At 40.5% G+C, this 24,036-nt stretch overlaps 1 protein-coding gene across 1 annotated transcript in view; it reads right to left on the reverse strand.

The window, feature by feature from the left end:
• Positions 1 to 15,369: 15,369 nt before the first annotated feature.
• LOC132830774 (all-trans-retinol 13,14-reductase-like) overlaps positions 15,370 to 24,036 on the reverse strand; it is a 32,282-nt gene continuing 23,615 nt past the window's right edge. Inside the window, exons 9-11 of the mRNA XM_060848615.1 lie at positions 21,421 to 21,587; positions 19,904 to 20,063; positions 15,370 to 16,224 (exon numbers count right to left, since the gene is read on the reverse strand). Of these exons, the coding sequence (XP_060704598.1) occupies positions 16,079 to 16,224; positions 19,904 to 20,063; positions 21,421 to 21,587 (473 nt within the window). The 3' untranslated portion in view covers positions 15,370 to 16,078. The remainder of the gene's footprint in view (positions 16,225 to 19,903; positions 20,064 to 21,420; positions 21,588 to 24,036) is intronic.

The following is a 24,036-nucleotide window of genomic DNA, read 5'->3' on the forward strand; positions in this document are numbered from 1 at the left end:
TTCATGTGTCTATCTAACTGCCTCTAAAGTGTATCCATGTGCCTCTTAAATGTTGGTATCAGTCTCTAAAAAAGTCATGTGAGCACTGAAATATTCACTGAAATCAGATTATCTAGGATAACTGTTTCATATAAACACCATCCTAAATTCATCTGTCTGTGATAGATGGGTCTGTCTTCTGTCTTATCAATCTCAGAATGGGGTACAATGGGAGAGGCTGCAGGGAGTTTTTTTTTTACCTCAAGAAAATAAGGAATTTTATGAAAATAAAAGGAGCCATCAGCCAATCTATGCATTCTCAACATGTAGAGGTTCTAAAAAAGCATAATCCCTAAAAATAAAGGGTCAACTGTTAGCGAACTTCCGAGAGTGGGAGTTACTACAAGCTTAATTCCCAAAAATGTACATCTTAATATTAATTCAGTGAGAGATGTCTGTCCTTTGAAGTTTTTTCTCCCTTCTACCACCCCGCTCTTGCTATTGAACTCTCTTAGTCTAAGGCGCTGAAATTAGGTACAGAGCTAAAGATGCCCTTACCGTGCTCAATTGGTTCTTCTGAATTCAAACCCAAACAAAGAGCATGTTCCACTGTAAATACACGATTGTGAATTCGCCCATTCGGAAAAGAATATGCTTCTTCCAAAGGCTGCGTGTGAGCTACAAGTTCATAGAGCAATAGCAATACACGAGGTGCAGCCTTTGAGGGTCCATGTGACAGAGATTATGAGCATGCTGTCACAGAAATCAATATTCACTTGCATGATATTACTATTGCTATTTGCACACAAGCTAAATGATTGAGAGTGGGTGCACATTCAGACCTTGATGACCAAGACACATACAACCATGTAGAAGGAATGCCACATGGTATATCTGCATTTTCCTACTCTACTGACAATCAGTTTGTAAATGGATTAGGTGCTGAAATGAGCTGAAAATGTGTTGCTGGTTAAAGCACAGAAGGTTAGGCAGCATCCAAGGAACAGGAAATTCGACGTTTCGGGCCAGAGCCCTTCATCCTGATGAAGGGCTCTGGCCCGAAATGTCGAATTTCCTGTTCCTTGGATGCTGCCTAACCTGCTGTGCTTTAACCAGCAACACATTTTCAGCTCTGATCTCCAGCATCTGCAGACCTCATTTTTTACTAGGTGCTGAAATGACTTGCTCTACAGCAGTATGTAACTGGGTTGATAAATTTGTATTTGTTTGATTGGTGTGACTTGTACAAAAGATGCTGACTATATGGGCCACTGGCAAAATGGGGTATACAGTGAAAGAAAGCTGCAGATCTAAATGTAGCACATTGTATAAACTTTGTGCACCCTTGATAAAGCAAAGCCTCTGTGGTCAATGCTTTGCAGTCAGATGCAACAAGAAGATGTCTGCTTGTATTCAGTAACCTGGATCGAGATGAATCTTCATTAGGATGAGGGAGAAGTAGTGATGAATGGCAGTCCCTAAGTAAACACAGCAGAGAGGCAGAGTGAAAAGCAGGAGGAAAGCAAACTAAAGGATACATTTACTCACAACAGGAACTGAAGAAGTTAGTCAACTTAAACTTATTTCATCTTAGAAAACCTGGATGCTATGTTTACTCTGATGCCACTACCAATCAATGAAAATGAAACTGAACAGAAGTTCTGAGAGAAAGAAGTGAGAGGCATCAGGGATAATTCTCTCAAGATTGAACTTACTGTTCCAAAGCTGCGCAAGAGACTCTGAAATCTCTACCTGGATCCCAGGTCTCTGAAACAAAAGGAATTTTTTGGTACCTCTGTCTCTCAAAATTAGTCATTTGTCTAGTGAGAATCTACGCCACGTAATGCAAGTAGGTCACCTATACAACTGACAACAAAATAACTTTGTGAAACAGCACTTAAAATAAACAGGATCCCATGAAAAACTGCAGGACCTTAACATATTACTGGTAGGTACACATGGAGGGGTCAATGAACTGGCATGACTGAGGAAGTAATACATCTGTAAACTGCTTCACGTTTAGGAATGAGCAAATATTCGCCATGTTTCCAAAGTCACCCTGAAACATCCTTCATGCGACAAGTTTAAAAGCTACCCATTGTGCCCTATTCTGATGGAGTTTAGCTGTAGGGCTGCTTCCAGCATGTGGCCTAGCTCCATGACAACTGTTCTAATGGATTCAAATCTCTGCAGACACTAGGCCTCAGGCAAATGGAAGTTTAAGTCATTGTGTGTGTTCCAGTCTGCAAATACAGCTGGGTGAATGTTGGTTGCTTCAGGCACAGTCAGATATTCCTTCGCTGCTCCTTGTCTTCTCCAAAAAGCAAGAATATTGACAGGCATTCACAATATGAAATGTGGTCAAAACGAAGAAAATTGCAGATTTGAAAATAAGGCAATGATCGCAAACCTCTCAGGAAAAACCTGGGGGAAAGGAGCACTCCTTCAAAGCCTGAAGAGGTTACAATTTCAAATGAGTTGCTTAGAATTGACTTCCATCAGGAACTCAATACTGATGTTCCTGTATCAGTTCAATCCTGATCAAGGGACCAAGAAATATCAAAAGTTGCCAAAATAAAAATTCAGCCTGATGCAACTCACCCAGTATATTGACTGGAAATAGGTGAAGAAATGTAAATTTTAACTACGTCATCAAGATCATGCAACTGCTAAAAGGCAGCAGTTGGACAGTTATTCCACAATACTGATTCCTGCACTTTAGACTTCTACTGTAATCCGAGCAGGGTTAACTTTATGCCCACCTATGGCTTCCAGCACTGGCTCAGTTAGATTGCTCTGGTTCTGTTAACACTTCCTGAGAGAATTCACAATGGAGAGGTGGATCTGAAGCCTCCCAGCCTCGGAAAATATGGCGAGATCGAAAATTAGATTTTTGATGTTGAGGCAAGTAAAGTTGATTTTCCATCCAAAGTTTGAACGTTGAGATGCGAATGCTGCTACTGAGTAATGAAAAGCCTATTTGCATATATTTACATCTCATTTATATGCAGTTTTTATTCTCCCAGGAGACAGAGATGGCAACAATTCCTGACAAAGAAGTCAGAGCAGGTACCTGGGTTCCCCATGAAACTCTCAGAACTTGATGCATTTTGTGGCAATACAGCTGTAGAAATCTGCCACTGATAGATGGCTGCAAAGTTGGTCAGCTGATTGTAACAACAAAGTTCTGCTCATCTCATGTCCACATGGTTATCAGGGGCACTGCTGTGGTAGGGAAGTTGAGGAGGTCAACTGTGGGAATTGGAGACAGGATGCTGGGATGAAGAGTGGAGAATAATTGTAAAGAGGGAAACTCAACACATAAGGTGCTGGGGATGATAGTGCATTGGAGAACAGGTGGGTGGGGGGGAGGATCATTGACAGTCACAATCATCCTACAACAGAGGGGCAGTGCAGCATCCATCACAACAAGCCAGCTACGACTTTAGTGACACCTGATTCCAATAGCTCAGCCCTGTGTGAAGTGAACATTCACTCAATGCGAATCCGTTGCAGCCTCTGGTCGTTCCCAGAAACAATGCAGTTTTTTTTGTTTGTTTTGTTTTCCCTTTGCTTTTGATTTCAACAGTTTGAAGACTTTCCAACATGGATCTTGATCAAATGGAGCAATGGGCTGAAAAATGGCAGATGGCGTTTAATCTGGATAAATGCGAGGTATTGCATTTTGGTCCAAGAAACACAAGTAGGGCTTATACAATTAATGGTAGGGCCTTGGGTAGTGTTGTAGAACAGATGAACCCAGGAGTTCAGGTGCATAAATTCTTTGAAGGTTGTGACACATATTGACAGGGTTGTTAAACAGGCATTTGGCATGCTTGTCTTCATTGCTCAGTCCTTTGGCTGCAGGAGTTGGGAAGTTATATTGAGGTTGTACATGACATTGGTGAAGCCTTCGAAGTTTGTGCGAAGATTTGTAGCTCGGGTGCTTGTTGTAGTGGTTCTGTTCGCCGAGCTGGAAGTTTTTGTTGCAAACGTTTCGTCCCCTGGCTAGGTGACATCATCAGTGCTCTGGAGCCTCCTGCGAAGCGCTTCTTTGATGTTTCTTCCGGTATTTATAGTGTTCTGTCCTTGACGCTTCCGGGTGTCAGTTTCAGCTGTCCGCTGTAGTGGTTGGTATATTGGGTCCAGGTCGATGTGTCATCCACAAACTCCATCAACAAACACATCGACCTGGACCCAATATACCAACCACTACAGCGGACAGCTGAAACTGACACCCGGAAGCGGCAAGGACAGACCACTATAAATACCGGAAGAAACATCAAAGAAGCGCTTCGCAGGAGGCTCCAGAGCACTGATGATGTCTCCTAGCCAGGGGACGAAACGTTTGCAACAAAAACTTCCAGCTCGGCGAACAGAACCACTACATTGGTGAAGCCTCTTCTGGAATACTGTGTCCAGTTCTGGTTGCTCAGTTATAGGAAGGATATTGCTGAGCTGGATAGGGTTCAGAAGAGATTTACCAGGGTATCCATCCGTATGGAAGATTTAAATTATAAAGAAAGGCTAGAGAGACTGGGACTTTTTTCACTGGAGTATAGGAGGTTGAGAGGTGACCTTATAGAAGGAAGAGATGTGTATATAAAATTAATAGTAGTTGTCTTTTCCCTTGGATGGGGGATTTCAAGACTAGGGTGCATGCTTTAAAGATGAGAGGAGAGAGATTTAAAGAAGACATGAGAGGTAAATTTTCTACATAGAGGATGGTTTACGTGTGAAATGAACTTCCTGAGGAAGTGGTGGATGCAGGTACAATTTCAACATTTAAAAGACATTTTGACAAATACATGAATGGAAAAGATTTGGAGGGATATGGGCCAGGAGCAGGAAAATAGGTCTAGTTTAGTTTGGATTATGTTTGGCATGGACTGGTTGGACCGAAGGATCAGTTTCCATGCCATATGACTCTACATAATGCTCCTACTTTGAATAATGACAAAATGTTATATTGTGTTGGGTGTGAGGGAGAGAGTGATGCTCTCTCAGACAGGCTTCCAGGCACTAAGGATGAGTAGTCTGCTCAGTGTTTTTTGTAGCTGCAGTTACTATGGTAGTCGATCAGACAGCTGATGATACAAAATCACAGGACGTTTATGAACCTGGGCTTTTATTTGCAATGAAATGTCACCCATTCCATCTATATGCCTTCAGTAGCTTTCCTTTCTCAGTTGTGTACGCGTGCATACTGTGTGTGCATACACATGGTGTATGTACACTGTGAAGGGCTAATCCTGGCTGGCCATGGTACACAACTGAGCTTTAAACATGGCAGCAGCTATGGAAATCCCAGCCGGTCATGGTGATTACCTCTGCTGCTGGCTGGCGAATACGAGCCAGAATGGGAGCGGCAACACAGAGACATGGGGCATACAAGATGTGGGGTGCATGAACTTGGTGAGAGAACTCGCTAGACCTCACAGAGAGAAACCCTCCATGAAACTCTTGGAAATAGAATCCTCAACTGATTATTGGTACCATTACCTGTGGAAATCTGCCCCAGATGGATGGCTGCAAAGCTGATCAGGTGAATGTAACGACAGAATGTTATAAAAGGATGCAAGTATCTGAGAGGGTTAATGCTGAGGAATGCCTTAAGCATCACTCACTATGATAACCGCAGACAGACCTGGTTGAAGAATACCTTACCATCTTAAAGGAGTGAGACCTAGCATCAGGTCTTCCTCAGTCTCAGTCACAAAGTCTACCATACCGGTGCGACTTGTATCTCGTTGTTATCATGGAATAACCAATCTGTTGGAGACAAAAGCCTCTTCTCATTAGGTTTCGATCTGCTTTTACTCTACCTCAATAGATTTCACAGACTCTACAAATCTGACCCTGGTGGTAGCAGGTCCATCTCATGCTGAGCAATGGTTCAAACAGCTCAGAAAACACGATGATCAGCAGTATGGATCACTCGTGGATGGTACAAAGTGGTCACCTCCCATAATGTTAGCATCACGGTCAAAGATATCTACAGACCCAGCATTAAGAAAGCTGCTCATGCAGATACAGTCAGCAACTAGAAGAACTGACTAAAACACTACAGCTGAGAAAGGTGTGGCACAGCCAAATGGGTCAAGCTCTCCAAACCCAGCAACAACAGAGTGTTCGGAATTTCCCTGAGTTGGAGTATTAGTCAATCCAAAACAGTCACAGGTTGCATCCGGTGCTAATGATCTGTAGGAGTGATCCCAGCTTCAGCCAGGTGTAAACAGGTGTTGAAGACTCCACGAGTAGAACTGAAATCTCTGGGTAAGGAAACGCTTTTAAAAGCGGTGTTGTTTTAAAAGCTTGCAAGGCGAAAGTAAACAGAGATAGTTCCAGCCCATATTGAATATCAACAGCATAGTGAACAGGAATTTTTTAAAAATTCACTCATGGGATGTGAGTGTCGCTGGCTGGCCTGCATTAATTGCCTGCCCCTAGTTGCCCTCGAGAAGGTGGTGGTGAACTGCACTACAGTCTGTGTTCAGCTACAGTAAGAGAAATCAGGAGCCATAGAAAAAAAACATACGTTGCAAACTTGAGAACATCACAAAGCCAGAATTAAAGCCTTGGATACTGCCTGAACTGCTGGGCTTTTCCAGCACCACTAATCCAGAATCTGGTTTCCAGCATCTGCAGTCATTGTTTTTACCTACAGAATTAAAGCAACAAAGGGCAAAGTCAGCAGTCTAGCAGAAGAGTAAAGTTAAGAGATTACTGAGGCTGTAGAAAAGGTGGGAGACCCACTATTTAAATCACTATAAAGATAGGAAGCATTTACTAAAGACCATAAACAGCCGGAATCATCCAGGGAGAAAACTATGAAAGCAACAGGAATTATTATATAGAGCTGCAGTCAAGCAGGAACCATCTCAACAACAAAAACCTGAAAAGAAACAGGATTCATCCTATAAATAGCAGGAGTCAGTTACTGAAACACGACTAGTACGGAAATTTTTTTTTTAAAAGCTTCTGGCAACCAGATTCATTCAGTTTAATTTGTCAGATTTATTTAAGCCATTAAGGAAATGGGAGTCATGCAATAAGGCTGTATTGAGCAGAAATCATACAGAGAAACGCTGGAACCTTCCATTTTGACCACGCAATGTGGAACAATAATGAAGTTTTAATTTGTGAAATCATAAATAATTATAAATACAGGTTTTAGAATCCCTAGAGTGTGGTAGCAGGCCATTTGACCCATCGAGACCACAGTGACCCTCTGAAGAGCACCTCACCCATGTAATCCTCTATTTCCCATGGCTCATCCCCCCAGCTTGCACATCCTGGGCTGTGGGAGGAAACCCACACAGACACAGGGAGAATGTGCAAACTCTACACAGACAGTTGTCTGAGAATGGAATTGAACCCAGGTCCCTGGTGCTGTGAGTCACTATGTGTATAAGCATTCATATTGGGAAGGAGACTGGGGTGGGCTAGATGTTGATCAAAGGTTTGAGGGTCTGAGGAGTACCTTAAGTATCACCAATTATGATGATGGCAGTAAAGCTTTGGGAGGAAATAGCTTAGGTTTTTGAAGGACTAAGGCCTACCATTTGTGTCTTCCTCATAGCTTTGGTGAAAATGTCTATTGGATGACTAAAACCTGTACCTGGCTGCTCTCATGCAATGAACCATATCTCTGTTAAGACAAGAGTACAGCGTTGTCAGAGAACCAAATAGTTTTACTCCATCACATCAGACCAAATAGATGGTGGCAAAGTCTATACTGTAGTGAGCAAAAGGACCGAGTTCATACCACTCACTGGGCAGCCGCATGGACCACTCATATAACACAGAGGGTGACTATCTGCCTTTAGGGCAGCTGAAAGAGCTATTCAAACACTGGGCCAAGTAGAATCGATTTGAAGGAGGTTGGGGGGGGGGGGGGGGGGGTGGGCAGGAGTTGCAGAACATTTAATTCCCACACTTCCACCCCTGTCATCCCGTCCCTGCACAACCCTCTCCAAATCTGGAAATTCAACTGGAACAGAATGCCCCTTGTCCACAATGCTTCCATCACCAGCTGATGAAAATCCTAAAGGGTTGCAGAATGGCAGCTTCACCTGGAATGATTCTTTCCCTCTCCCCACTGCATGGTCCTCTACTGGGGCAGGCAGTACAGGAAGATCCAATTTGTGGAGGAAACTAGGATTTTTCTGTCTACCAAAGCTAGTTAAACTATAGCATGGGATGATTACGTAAAGGCATATGTGGAACAGCCAGAACTTCAGAAGAATGATTGACACATGAACTAGGCTCCTTCTTATCTTGGACATTCAGTAAATAGCAGGATGCCACGACTGAAGTGAAAATTGAATGCATATCTCTTTGTGATAGAGACGTTAACAGAAGCTTTCTCATCCCTATCTATATCTGATTGTCAAATTGCCCGTTTCTGCATCTTATACCCGCTGTGCAGTTTGCAATGATATCTTCATTACGAAACAATGTGCAAGATGTAACACAAATGATGCATTTTAGCCACGCCAAAGCATTGCCATTAAGAACGTCATACCTCCACCCCGTTTTGCAAAAACGTAGTTTAATTCCTAAAATGTTGCAATTTTTATTTTTGCAAAAGTAAATGTGCATATGTAGAGAAGTGCTGTGTGTCCTTCCCTTTACTGAAGAAAATGTTTCAACTGCAGGATGATTTGAGATACAGATTTCTCTTTTAATGCATGATATTGAATTTGCAAAATATAAATAAGGAACGGGACATCACTTCTTCAAAATCAGAGTGCAAATCCCCTAACTTTAGGACCACCCCCATTTGGAAAGGCTTTTGTTAACAAATCTCCCAGCTCCATCTTTGTTGCTAAATTTGCAACTGTTAATGCCCACAAAATAATCGTTTCCATCCGACCTCTACAAACACTTCCAAATCATCACTCATTGTTGCATTATGCCATGATTTCAAGGCGAGTTAAATGTAAACATCAGCATTTTTAGTCCTAAAAATGTTTACCCCAATCCACTGTTAAAAGTTCACTCCAGTGCTAGAGGATTGCACTCCGATCGTTTTGCATAGTATTTACCATTGAAAGTCATTCATCATATAGATTGTTAAAAAAAAACTGTAGCATTAAAGAAAAACATTAACCAAAACCAAAACCTTTCAGCAATGTAAGGGTTGTGTAACTGAAAGGTGATTGTAATGCAGCTTTTCGAACTTGCTAAATATAACTATTAAGAAAATGAAACTGTCTTCAAGAACAAAGTTCAATCAACAGCGAAGTCTCAAGTAAGACATTATAGACTACAACCAACCCCTGCTGATGTCCTTGAGAATCACCAAACCTTCAAAACTGCTCCAGCGATTCAAGCAGTCTGTACACAAAGCGGGTACCGGTCTTTAACAGGACAAATTCAGCTCCTCACCGACCCCTCCCTCCCACTGCACGTGTCTAACATGTCTCAATCCTGAAATGGTTCAAAAAGCTGTTTTTGTGCATGGAACGGTCACTGCAAAGAACCTGGCTCAGCTTTAGCGCAAGGCATCTCACGCAACAACTGAAAATTTAACCCACCAAAGTAAAGGTGTGATACTGTGAATGTAGTGTAAAATGTACATTATGCACGCTGCCCACTCCTTCTCTCTGGAGGGGAGGGAAGTCACAATTGTGGAAGTGGAGAAGAATCCAGTTCTATTAATGGAGTGCCAATCTCTGCCTTTTCCTTAATTCCTTCCAAACAATTACAATCCAAAAAACCATCTAGTGCCACCTTGAGTGCCTCTATTGAACATCCCTCCACCACACTTCCATTCTCCTAAAAGTTTAACTCACTGCATGAAAAGCCTTTTTCTGCATCTCCCTTGCTTCATTTATGCATCACTTTAAATCTTATTGTTTGTTTCACAAGCAAAAATAGCTTCACTCTATCTACTCTGTCCAACCCATTTATGCTTTGTAAAACCTCAATGATCACCTTTCAACCTTCTCTCCATAGAGAACAGTCCCAAATTCTCCCAAATCTATCCTCGTAGCTGAAGCTCCTCATCTCTGGAACTGTTTTAGTAAATTATTTCTGCACCTCTCTCTGTGTTCAATTTTTTCCAATATTATGGCACTCCCAACTGTACATAATACTCCAACTGGGGTCTAACAAATGCCACATACAAATTCAACATCATCTCTTTGCTTTTGTATTCCTACCCTTTAGATTAGATCAGATTACTTACAGTGTGGAAACAGGCCCTTTGGCCCAACAAGTCCACACCGACCCACCGAAGCGCAACCCACCCAGACCCTTCCCCTACATTTACCCCTTCACCTAACGACTACGGGCAATTTAGCATGGCCAATTCACCTAACCTGCACTTTTTTTGGATTGTGGGAAGAAACCCACGTAGACACGGGGAGAATGTGCAAACTCCACACAGAGTCACCTGAGACGGGAATTGAACCCGGATCTCTGGCGCTGAGGCAGCAATGCTAACCACTGTGCCACCATGCCACCCATAATAAAACCAAAACACTGTGTGCTTTAGTTACTGCTCTGTCTGCCTGTTTTGCCACCCTCTGTGCCCATATGTAATCAGGTCCATCTACTCCTGCACCCCTTTTAGAATTATACCATGTTTACGTTGTCTTTCAGTTCTTCCAACCAAAGTGCATCATATCACACTTCTCTGCATTGATCCTCATCTGGCACCTATCCATCCACTCCACCAACTTCTGGAGTTCCGCACTATGCTCATCACAGTTTACAATTCTTCCAAATTTAGTGTCACTAGCACAATCTAAAACTATCCCTAGTACGCCAGGTTCCACGTTAGAATCATAGAGTCCCTACAGTGCGGAAACAAACCATTGTTAGTTTATATAAGAAAAACAAGGGTCCTAATACCAACCCCTGAGGAACTCCACTGCAAATCTTCCTCCAGCCTCAAAAAATATCATTGTCCATTTCTCTCTGTTTTCTACCACTCAATCAATTTAGTATCCATGTTGCTGCTATCCCTTTTACACCATGACTTACAAATATTTTCACAGGTGTATTGAGAGGCAAAATACCTATTTTGGAAACTGGGCACACCACTTCACAAACATTACTCTCACTAACCCTTTCCATTACATAAAACTCTAACAATTTAGTTAAACATGACTTCCCCTTTAGAAATCCATGCTTTTCCTGATCAACCTCTTTTTCCACATGACTATTGATTGTACCCTGTATAATTGTTTCCAAAGATTTCCACGTTACTGAAGTTAAACTAACTGGTCTGTTGAGATTAGCCATAAGACTTTAAGAGATAAGGCGTAGAATTAGACCATTTGTCCCATCAAGCTTTCCACACTCCATGTATTTACATATGTGCACGTTAATACTGTTTTGATTGGTTGATTGGTTAAGTGAAATTGAGTTGATTGTTTGAGTTTACTTCCTCTTAAGTAAAAAACATTTCAAGCAGAAGATAGCCAGTTTTTTGCCCCTCAGTGGTTGTAGTAAGCTGTGTCTCTTAATCAGTAAGGCAGACACATTGTGAACCAGCCTCCCTGTATCTTCTAGGAGAAAGTGAGGACCGCAGATGCTGGAGATCAGAGCTGAAAAATGTGTTGCTGGAAAAGCGCAGCAGGTCAGGCAGCATCCAAGGAGCAGGAGATTCGATGAAGAAGGGCTTATGCCCGAAACGTCGATTCTCCTGCTCCTTGGATGCTGCCTGACCTGCTGCACTTTTCCAGCAACACATTTTTCAGCTCCCTGTATCTTCAACAAGCAAACGAAAAGTACCTGGAGAAGGAGAATCAAGGCACAGTATGTCCTGGCAAGTTAAAAGGACCATCTCAGCAGACCATGTGAACAGGGCCAACTGAACTGCCTAGTTTGGGGAGTGTGGAGGCCATGTAAGAATTCATGCAGATGGGAAAAGATTCTTTTTGCTTGCTTTTCCGGCTCACAGTTTGTAAAGTTTTTTTTTAAAACAGGATAAATTGAAGCCCAGAATCGGAGGCTAATAACTTGCAAACAGAATTCAATCCAGACAAATACAAGCTGAAGGATTTTGGAAGATGTAATGAGGGAGGGAAGTATATAGTAAATGGCAGAACCCTTCGAAGAATAAACATACAGAAGGATCTAAGCATTCAGGTCCACAGTTCCTCAAAATGGGAATACAAGTGGATAAGGTGGTCAAGAAGGCACATGGCATGCTTGTCTTTGTCGTTCAGGGTATAGAGTATAAAAATTAGCAAGTCATGTTGCAACTGTATAGAACTTTAGTTACTCACATATGTAATATTGTGTACAGTTCTGGTCACCACACTACCAGAAGGATGTGGAGACTTTGGAAAAGGTACAGACAAGGTTTACCAGGACATTGCCTGGTTTGGATGGTATTAGCTATGAGAAGAGATTGGACAAACTTATTTTCTTTATCTTGAAATTGAAGGCTGAAGGGCGACCTGAATAAGATTTACAAAATTATGAAAGGCATGAATAGAATGGATAGACAAAGTCTTTTACACAGGATAGAAATTTTAATTACTAGGGGATCATAGGTTTAATGTAAAAGGGGGAACAGTTTAAATGAGATGGGAGAGTCTTTTTTTTTATTCCCCCCCCCCCCCCATACAAGGTGGTAAGTGCCTGGAATGCTGTGCCAGAGGAGATGGTAGAAGTGGATACAATGGCAGCATTATCTTGACAAGTACATGAGCAGGCAGGGAATAGAGGGACATGGACTCTTTGGAGGCAAAACGTTTTTAAGTTTAAAAAAGCTTCATGTGTTGGTGCAGTCTTGATGAGCTGAAGGGCCTGTCCCTGTGGTTAGATTAGATTCCCTAGATTAGATTAGATTCTCTACAGCGTGGAAACAGGCCCTTCGGCCCAACAAGTCCACCCTGACCTTCCAAAGAGTAACCCACCCAGACCCATTTTCCTCTGACGAATGCATCTAACACTATAGGCAATTTAGAATGGCCAATTCACCTAACCTGCATATGTTTGGACTGTGGAAGGAAACCAGAACACCCAGAGGAAACCCACGCAGATACGGGGAGAATGTGCAAACTCCACACAGACAGTCGCCCAAGGCTGGAATCAAACCTGGGTCCCTGGCGCTGTGAGACAGCAGTGCTAACCACTGAGCCACCATGTGCTGTACTATTCTTTGTTCTTTGATACTACAAGTAACAGATGAAATTTCTATGACTAGCCATGTAGAAATATGGAAAATATAAGCATTAATTAACAGGTATTTTATATGGTCAAGACTTCATAAAGACATAATGAAGTTCTGTATAACCTATTAGACTTGTCAGGTGGTAGAAGACCTCAGCGTGTAATCAAACCAGGGTTTTGATTCTCACACTACTTTGAAGATCATTCAGTCGTGTTAGCAGACAATTAATGAAAACGAAAGCCTTGTATTAGTATTTCCATACAATTTCAGATCACATAAAGCCCTCCTTATCAACCTCTTCCCTTAACTAATGTATAACAATCCTCAGGTGAAACCATCAGCAGTGTTGTTCTCTACTGACAGAGTAGTTGTATGTGTTGAAGGTACATATGAAGATGTGAGTATACTGTACCCTTAAGAGAGTTAAAAGCTAGCGAACTACCTGACAGCACCAAGTGTTCTGAATAAGGTAACAATGTAACACTGGGTCAAAAGCTAGGGTAGCTGGTTGCCTGGAGACAAAAACAGATTCAAATTAGGCCAATCAGTTTAAATTATACCCCTAAAAAAAATTCCAATCAAGTTTGAATTTTGTAAATTGACAATCTTAAAAGCCAATGACACAAGCTGATGCTTTGGAGATTTAACACAGGGGAATATTGAACAGTTGTGAGGAGAACTGCCTCACCACCAGCATATAGAGATTGCCCAGAGAATAGCTCTCTTAAAGGTACCTTAATCGATCAGTAACACATGAAGCAGAAATCCCTAAAAAGAAGAAAGAAGACTCGAAATCTGGCTAATTTTGAAATTTGAGTTTTTTTCACAATCTTAATCAGGGAGGTTTTATCGGAGTAGTATTATAGAAGGGAAAGTGAAAGATAGGTTAGAGGAAGGAGTTGTAGGTAGCTGTTAGTTAATTATTCTCTGTTATACTTTAAGAAATAAAGTTGTTACTTTAACTAGTTTGTGACCTCTCAAATTTTCACAGATTACTGCACGGGATAAATCTTTTTTGTGTTGCTGGTTTAAATTAAGCAGGAGGGTTTACCCAGTGTAGTAACACATGATTCTGTGGGACTAGAGCAACTTTACCATACTTAGGATTCGACAACCTGATTCCCAGAAACTATTCTTTTAAGGGCAATTACAACTAGGAAGGTAGTAGAAAGGTTGACTCAATTTTTTAAATTCAATATGGACTATGAATTGAGATACAATTTGATCATGGTTCTACCTTTATATCTGAAGTTTTCTAGGAGGTTACTAATAAATTGGGTTTAAACCAATTGAAATCAAGTGTGTACTAACCACAAAAAAAAGAGCGCTTTAGAGAGGTACCATAGACACTCATAACCACGATTAAGGCATACTGTCATGAATATCCAATGGATTGTAACAAAAGAATTGAATTCCTCACCACTTGATTCATTTGTTGAATTTCTGATAGCAACTGGATTTAGTCCATTCAAACTGATCTCTGATCATAAGATTTGAGGTCCATTATAACTGATTATGGAGAAGTTCCTAAACTAAAACGTACGAATCTTTGATGCTAAGTCACATTCCATATTTTGAGAAAGGCTCACAGAGTCACGTCAAGTAGCCATAAAAACGTTTGACAGTTTCACAAGCAAAAAGAAAGAATGGGCACATAAACATTCAGCAAAGTATTAATATTGTGGCCTTTGCAAGGTTCACCCAAAAGCAAAATTGACTTGTGCACAGAGTGGCTAAGAGGGTTTGTAATGTGACTTATCTGATAAATACTCCTGTTTGTAGCAAGAAGAGTCACGTTTGTCACATAAACGTGCTGAATAAGCGTCAGCTTAGGGAAGTGATCTCTTATTGCTTTAGATGGTGAGCTGGAAGTCAACCTCCATTATTCTTGGTATCTCTGTGACAGCTCAGCTGGAGTTTCTAAGGGATCTAGAAATTCAACTAGTCAAGTTACACATAGATGGTTCAAAATTGTTTATCCTTAATTTGAATCTAGGTTTTTCTAATAAATGCTCATTCATTTTAAGTACAGAAACCTGGCTCATGCTTCGGGTTCTAAAAGGAAGGTAATTTGGGGGGACTTTGCGTACTTCTCCAAAATGTACAACTTTTGTGATTTCTCAAGAACAGCTGGGCCTGTACACTTGTAGGGTAATCAGACACTTGAAGACAGCAAAAAGGTGCCTGCTTCTTTTGATAAATAACTGGGCTCGTGCTCTTTTCCAGTTAAATCACTAGATCTTTCACTTGGCTTCAGGTTTATTGCTTACAAGTTTATTCTTAAAGCAAGTTCAAATAACGTCACAATTAGTATTTCACCAGAGGGAACAATGATTTTTAGATAATTTACAATTAAATCCTTATGAATTCTCTCTCCCTAGTAACATTGCAAAAGATCGCATTTGAATTTCCTGGTCAATTCTAGGTAGTGTGGTGTGTTTTCAGTATTTTCTATATTTGTTTCAGTTTTCAGTTTGTGTGATGTACTCAGCACAAGAAGTGCTAGGAAATGTGCTAGGCCCAACCGTATCGATGTTAAACAGTCTCCAGAATTAACCCGCTGTACATACCATCACAATTATTCCTCATTCCCCAAGATTAATTTTTGATCAACTCAGTTTTTTATAAAAATCATTGCAATTCATATCACATTATTAACAAACTAGACAGCAAATTTGATTCTGGAGCTGACATCATAGTGATGCCAAATGTTGGATATTCTGAATTAAAAAGTCAATTGTGTACACATTGCGAATAAAACCAGATTTGTGATATACGTGATTAAGTTCTAGTAGCATTCTATCGGAGTCCTAAGGAAACACATTTGCACCAGCTCTCATCTAACATAGTGAAATAATTGGCTGACTATCAAATGTTTTAATGCCTCTGTTTATATAGAAACTGGAACTCAATGTAAAAGAAAAATCACAAAACCAATAAGATAGAATTTCAACAGCTTTGTTAGGATTCCTTCTTTTCATTTGCTTTTTTCATTTTCTTCTTAAGGTTCTTGATATCATTGTACAAATTGCGATGAAGAACTCTTGATGCACAAATGATGCCTCCATGGATGGCTCCTGTAAAACCACAGGAAAATATATCCTGACCTGGAATGATAGAAGCAAGAAACAGAGGAGGGATTACACAACAACATCGACAAGAATAACCATTTCTGATTTTGATAATTACGCTCTCTTTCACTTGTTGTCGCAACACAATGTGTAAATACAACACTAAAAAGACCATAAAATGTAGCAGCAGAATTAGGTAATTTGGCCCATCAAGTCTATTCCACATTTAATTATGCCTGATATGTTTCTCAACTCCTCGTTCCTTCTCCTCGAAACCCTTGATCTCGTTACCAATCAAGAACATACCTATCTCGGTCTTAAATATACTCAATGAATTGACCTCCCAGCCTTCTGTAGCAATGAGTCCCACAGATTCACCACCCTCTAGCTGAAGAAATTCCTCATCATCTCAGTTCAAAAGGGTCATCTCTTCTTTCTGATGACATGCCCTCACTTACTAGTGGAAACATCTTCTCCACGTCTGTATTTTCTTTGTTGGGACTATAAACCAAAATGGAATTTGGACTGTAATAACTGAAATATCAGGAATGTTTTGCATTTGAACATCAAAAGCTGCTTTCTTTTTGAGCTATGCAACGCAATGTTGCTGCTTGAGTCAGTGACAGGAAGAATTTAAGACTGAATGGCACCAAGAATCTTTTGAGTCAAGGGAACGCTATTTGATAACAGCCCTCAGATTGGTTGAGCTTCAGGGTGTTAAAAAGTTGCATTCGTCAGGGCAGCAGAAGAGAAAATAAAATGGTCAGAGCCTTCTAACAGAAAGAATCCATCTCTCTATGCCTCTCTCAGTGGAAAAAAATGACAGAGAAAAACAAAAGCTTAAAAATAAATCTAAAGAAATAAATGATCCAGGTCCACCTGATCAACCATCGATTCAACAGAATGCCATCATTGCGAAAACCAAAAGGAATGTGAGAAAACAATTTTCCACCATTCGGATTTCTGATCTCAGGAATTTTGTTTGCCCTCCTGTATTCTTCATTCTATACCCATTACAGGTCTATTAAACTTCCTTTTATCTGGCTTAATCATGATGGATTGTGTTTGTATTGGGGGTTTGAAGGGATGTAGTTCATGTCACATACTCAGAAATTAAAAATCCAATGTTTTCTGTTTTTTGTTAAAAGTTATATCTGTTACTGTCGAGTTATTTACTGATAATGACAAAACCTAATGTGAAATCCTTTTATTCTGAGTAGCAGTCAGCCAGCTAAATTGTTCAATTTCAAGGACCCATTGGAATTTTACCCATTATATACATTTTATGACAGCTTGTGAAACAATGGAGCATGATTATTGGTGCAATTTTTCCATTTGTATTATGACAAATACAAACTTCAGCGTTTGACAGACTCTTTGAATTAACGGTTTTGTAATGGGTTAATTTGATAGCATAACAACTCAAATTTTACTTTGAGTAACAATTCTTGTAAAATGAGTAATAGCTCAGATGCTGAAACATTTTTCCCTTGGGTTAGTTAGCAAGTTTGGAGAAGATTTGTAGTTTAGGTTGAGGTTCTGGATGTAAAGTTTGCTCGCTGAGTTGGAAGGTTCATTTTCAGACGTTTCCTCACTAGGTAACCGCATCAGTGAGCCTTCAGTGAAGCACTGATGTTATGGGCCCGCTTTCTATTTATGTGTTTAGGTTCCTTGAGTTGGTGATGTAATTTCCTGTTCTTTTCCTCAGAGAGTGAGAGATGGGATCCAAGTTGATGTGTTCGTTGGTAGAGTTCCAGTTGGAATACCATGCTTCTAGGAATTCTCGTGCATGCCTCTGTTTGGCTTGTCCTAGGATGGATGTATCGTCCCAGTTGAAGTGGTGTCCTTCCTCATCGGTATGTAAGGACACTAGTGATAATGGGTCATGTTGTTTTGTGACTAGTTGATGTTCATGTAACCTGGTGGCTAGTTTTCTGCCTATTTGTCCAATGTAGTGTCTGTTACAGTTCTTGCAAGGTATTTTGTAAATGACGTTGGTTTTGCTGGTTGTCTTTATAGGGACTTTCAAGTTCATCAACTGCTGTTCCAGTGTGTTGGTGGGCTACCACGGTGCCAAGAGGTCTGAGTAGTCTGGCAGTCATTTCCGAGATGCCTTTGATGTAGGGCAGAGTGGCTAGGGTTTCTGGGTGGATTTTGTCTGCTCGTTTGGATTTGGTGCTGAGAAATCGACGAACTATGTTCATTGTTTACCCGTTCTTTTTGGGTTTGGGCTTTCTTATTTTAAAAATCTTCATTAGTATTTATTGTTAATTCCTATTTGCCTGAAACCAAATGGTTTGCTTGGCCATTTCGGGGGGGGGGGGAGTTAAGTGTCAACCATATTGCTGTCAACCTGAAGGCAGATCAGGTAAGGATGGCAGAGTTAAAGAGTAAAAGTGAACCAGATTGTGACTTTAAAAGAAAACACAACAATCCAACAATTATAAGGTCACCATTACTGCTAAATAAGAATAGGGAATGAGCATGTATTAACTGAATCTAAGTTCTTCAGTTTTGCGATGGGAGTTTAATTCATGATCCAGATCATTAGGATAATAATAAAAAGGTAAAGGTGAAGTCATCATTGTCTTACCAGACCATAGTGCTGTTCTTCCATCAGAGAACAACTGGTGGTGATTTAACCCCAGGATCACTAGGCCTCAGATGAGGCAAGAGGTTAAGGGGAGTCCTTCATGGTAACCTCAGCCAGTGTGGGAATTGAACCCAATTGAACTCAGTCTGTATCACAAGTCAACATCTGAACTAACCAACCCCAAAATGTTGCTGTTTCCAATAAATGAATACAAGAGAAGCATGGACGGGTTGGACTGAAGGGTCTGTTTCCATTCTGTACATCTCTATGACTCCATGATTCTATGACATTGGAGCATATTTTACACATCTTAAGTGTAACTGATTTGTATTTTAAAATTCAACTGCCTTTTTTTGGTGAATAAGGATTTCCAATAGAATAAGAACATTATGTTAACATGATTTCATCTGTTACAGATGAAAGGGGCTTTACAATCTAAAAAAGACACCATTGATCTCAACATTTTTGAATGTACTGTAAATCATACAGATCTTGAAAGTATATTTTGAGATAAATGAGTAATCCGTAGTTGAAATTAAGAGGGTGGTTGGGAATTTTGGGTGAATTTGTACGTAATTTATTCCACAATATAATTTTAAGGCCATTGTGATCTTTCTAACATATACAATTTAATAAAATTTACTATTTTTGATTTTGTAATAGGTTGGGCTTAATCCAAATCCTGCTTAAAATTACATTCAACTGTTTATTAGTTTGACCAATTTCTTTAGCATTTTAATTATATTATATTTCTTTAGCTTGTCACCTTCCTATTGGTTGTAACTAACTGCTTGAAACTACCACCTTTAATGACCAAAGTTTCTAAATATTGTTAGAAAGGATGCATTTTAGGTAAATTTATGCCTTTATGATTGTGCTTATACTTTTTCTTCTAAGACCATATTTTGCAGTAAAAGTGCCCACTCCATTAGTCCTATCAGAAGTCCACACTTTCCAACTTAGACCAGCCTTTTCAACAGCTGCATGTTTCAGGAAATTGTCCTATTGCTGACAATGTAATGCCACACCTTGGGGTAAACGATACATTCAACTAAACAAGAAATTTCCAGCTTCTGTTGTGGATTCCACATCCCTGTTATCGCTTCATTTAAGGTGGCATACCTGTCAGGTAAAGGTTCTTGACTGGCGTTTTTGCTCTTAAGGAGGCAATAGCTTCTGGTGCAAAACGCGAGACATCATGATTGGCACCGTAAATTTCTCCACGAGAAGAAGCTATGTAGAACTCATGTGAAAGTGGAGACCCAACCCTAATATACTCGATCTGTGGAGGATTCAGACACAAACAAGTTAGCCAAAGGAAACAAAGTAGAAATGATTTTTTTCACGAGTTATAAGGAATTATGAGCTTACAAGTGCAAAGGAAGAAACAGCAAAGATATTAAGTTCAAAAGTTACTTTCCAGCCAAACACAAAGAGAAACATACTTTTGAACAGCATTCAGAGTGAGCATGCAAAATGCGATATGGTTGTCATCTTTCACAACAATGACTGGCTGATAAGAAAAGATGGAGAAAGTGAGTACTGCAGATGCTGGAGATCCGAGTCGAGAGTGTGGTGCTGGAAAAGCACAACAGGTCAGGCAGCATCAGAGGAGCAGGAGAATCGACGTTTCAGGCAAGAATCCTTCATCAGGAAACATGCAAACATCAAAGAGAGTAATTTTGGCTTTTCATATATACACCAAATTGCATGCATTTTACGTAAACTTTACTATTTTTTAAAAGCTAACTTGTTTCATTTTATTTTCTGTGACAATAGGTTCAAAACCCTCTCCTCGTTCTCTTTGCATGGGGAAATAACTAACTGATCAATTTGACCAGACCCTGAGAAAATGACAATCTGGTTATTATCAACTTAAAAGTAAAGGTTATCAGGAGGAAGGTAATCACATTGACTGGCTTTTTTACCCTTAAGGAGACATTAATGAGAGTCTGCAGACCCAATTAAGTGTCCTTAGGTTCTGACTCTATCAAGTGGTGAGAACGCTAATCAGGAAGGTGACTTGATCCAGAATAGCCTTGAAAGGAAGCTTAGGATTTTAGCAGACGACACAAGCAGCGCTAAAGCCATGTCAATCTCCGACTGCAATACAGATTCTATAATGTAAATTCTGACTCTCACAAGATAATAACAAACAAGACTTTTATTTATGTTTTTTATATTTCTTCATTGATGGAATATAGACTTGCTGGTGACAGCAGGATTTATTGCCCATCCCCAGTTGCCCTTCTGAAGATATTGTTGCAATCCATGTGGTGTAGATGTATCATGTGGTATTAGGGAGGGAATTCCAGGATTTTGACCCAGTGACAATGAAAGAAAAGGTGTATAGTTCCAAAGCAGGATGGTGTCTGGCTTGGAACTTGTAGGTAGTGGAGTTTGCAACGTCTTTGTCCCTCCAGGTGATAGTGGTCGCAGAGTTGAAAAGTGTTGTCAGAGGAACATTTTTGATTTGCTTCAGTGCATTTTGTAGTTGTTAAATACTGCCACTACAGTATGTTGTTGTGGAGGTCTAGAATATTTAAGGTCATGGATGGGGTACCAAATAGGTGGACTCCTTTGACATGGAATATGTCATTAGAAGAAAGCTATTTGATTACATTTGCTGATAAACATACCCTGTCTTTAAGTTGTGGGAAATACTCGGTAACTCGGTCCAATAATCTTCTGGCAATATCCATTTTAAAATTTTCGTAATCTTCTCCTCTCTTTTTCACACGTTCATCCTTCCATTCTTCAAACCACTCATATCGTGCCAACGTCACAATTACCATATTAGACTTCCCTAAAGAACACAAATTTAAATTATTCTCTTTTCCGATACAAATTTCACAATAATAAAACAAAATCTTTCTTTTAAACTATTTTTAAAAATGAGAAAATAAAAGTTTGTGTGCAATGGTGTTGTTTATGCTAAAAGTCTAAGAAATTCTGATCTTTTTAGGAAGGACTCCAAGCAGAAAGTGGAGGAGATGTGCTGGAGTGCAATGTTGACCATGTGGGAGAGGAAATTGTAGTCACAGAGATGTACAGCATGGAAACAGATCCTCATCCATGCTGACCAGATATCCCAACCCAATCTAGTCCCACCTGCCAGCACCCGGCCCATATCCCTCCTATTCATATACCCATCCAAATGCCTCTTAAATGTTGCAATTGTACCATCCTCCACCACATCCTTTGGCAGCTCATTCCATACACATACCACCCTCCATGTGAAAACGTTGCCCCTTAGGTCTCTTTTATATCTTTCCCCTCTCACCCTAAACCTATGCCCTCTAGTTCTGGACTCCTCGACCCCAGGGAAAAGACTTTGCCTATTTATCCTATCCATGTCCCTCATAATTTTCTATAAGGTTACCCCTCAGCCTCCGATGCTCCAGGGAAAACAGCCCCAGCCTGTTCAGCCTCTCCCTGTAGCTCAGATCCTCCAACCCTGGCAACATCCTTGAAGATTTTTTCTGAACCCTTTCAAGTTTCACAACATCTTTCCGATAGAAGGAGACCAGATTTGCACACAATATTCCAACAGTGGCCTAACCAATGTCCTGTACAGCCGCAACATGACCTCCCAACTCCTGTACTCAATACTCTGACCAATAAAGAAAAGCATACCAAACACCTTCACTATCCTATCTACCTGCGACTCCACTTTCATGAAGCTATGAACCTGCACTCCAAGGTCTCTTTGTTCAGCAACAATCCCTTGGACCTTACCATTAAGTGTATAAGTCCTGCTAAGATTTGCTTTCCCAAAATGCAGCACCTCACATTTATCTGAATTAAACTCCATCTGCCACTTCTCAGCCCATTGTCCCATCTGGTCCAGATCCTGTTGTAATCTAAGGTAATCCTCTTCGCTGTCCACTACACCTCCAATTTTGGTGTCATCTGCAAACTTACTAACTGTCCCTCTTATGCTCGCATCCAAATCATATATGGACATGATAAAAAGGACAGGGCCAAGCACCGATCCTTGTGGCACTTCGCTGGTCACAGGTCTCCAGTCTGAAAAACAACCCTCCACCACCACCCTCTGTCTTCTACCTTTGAGCCAGTTCTGTATCCAAATGGCTAGTTCTCCCTGTATTCCATGAGATCTAACCTTGCTAATCAGTCTCTCATGGGGAACCTTGTCTAATGCCTTACTGAAGTCCATATAGATCAAATCTACTGCTCTACCCTCATCAATCCTCTTTGTTACTTCATCAAAAAACTCAATCAAGTTTGTGAGACATGATTTCCCATGCACAAAGCCATGTTGACTATCCCGAATCAGTCCTTGCCTTTCCAAATACATGTACATCCTGTCCGTCAGGATTCCCTCCAACAACTTGCCCACCACCGAGATCAGGCTCAGTGGTCTATAGTTCCCTGGCTTTTCCTTACCACCCTTCTTAAACAGTGGCACCACGTTTGCCAACCTCCAATCTTCCGGCACCTCATCTGTGACTTTCGATGATACAAATATCTCAGCAAGAGGCCTAGCAATCACTTCTCTAGCTTCCCACAGAGTTCTCGGGTACACCTGATCAAGTCCTGGGGATTTATCCACCCTTAACCATTTGAAGACATCCAGCACTTCCTCCTCTGTAATCTGGACATTTTGCAAGATGTCACCATCTATTTCCCTACAGTCTATATCTTCCATATCATTTTCCACAGTAAATACTGATGCAAAATATTCATTTAGTATCTCCCCCATTTTCTGTGGCTCCACACAAAGGCCGCCTTGCTGATCTTTGAAGGGCCCTATTCTCCCTAGTTACCCTTTTGTCCTTAATATATTTGTAAAACCCCTTTGGATTCTCCTTAATTCTATTTGCCAAAGCCATCACATGTCCCAGTTTTGCCCTCCTCATTTCCCTCTTAAGTATACTCCTACTTTCTTTATACACTTCTAAGGATTCACTTGGTCTATCCTGTCTATACCTGACATATGCTTCCTTCTTTTTCTTAACCAAACCCTCAATTTCTTTAGTCATCCAGCATTCCCTATAGTTACCAGCCTTCCCTTTCACCCTGACAGAAATATACTTTCTCTAGATTCTTGTTATCTAATTTCTGAAGGCTTCCCATTTTCCAGCTGTCCCTTTACCTGCGAACATCTGCCTCCAATCAGCTTTTGAAAGTTCTTGCCTAATACCGTCAAAATTAGCCTTTCTCCAATTTAGAACTTCAACTTTTAGATCTGGTCTATCCTTTTCCATCACTATTTCAAAACAAATAGAATT

Source organism: Hemiscyllium ocellatum, chromosome 32 (assembly GCF_020745735.1).
Source record: "Hemiscyllium ocellatum isolate sHemOce1 chromosome 32, sHemOce1.pat.X.cur, whole genome shotgun sequence".
NCBI lineage: Eukaryota > Metazoa > Chordata > Chondrichthyes > Orectolobiformes > Hemiscylliidae > Hemiscyllium > Hemiscyllium ocellatum.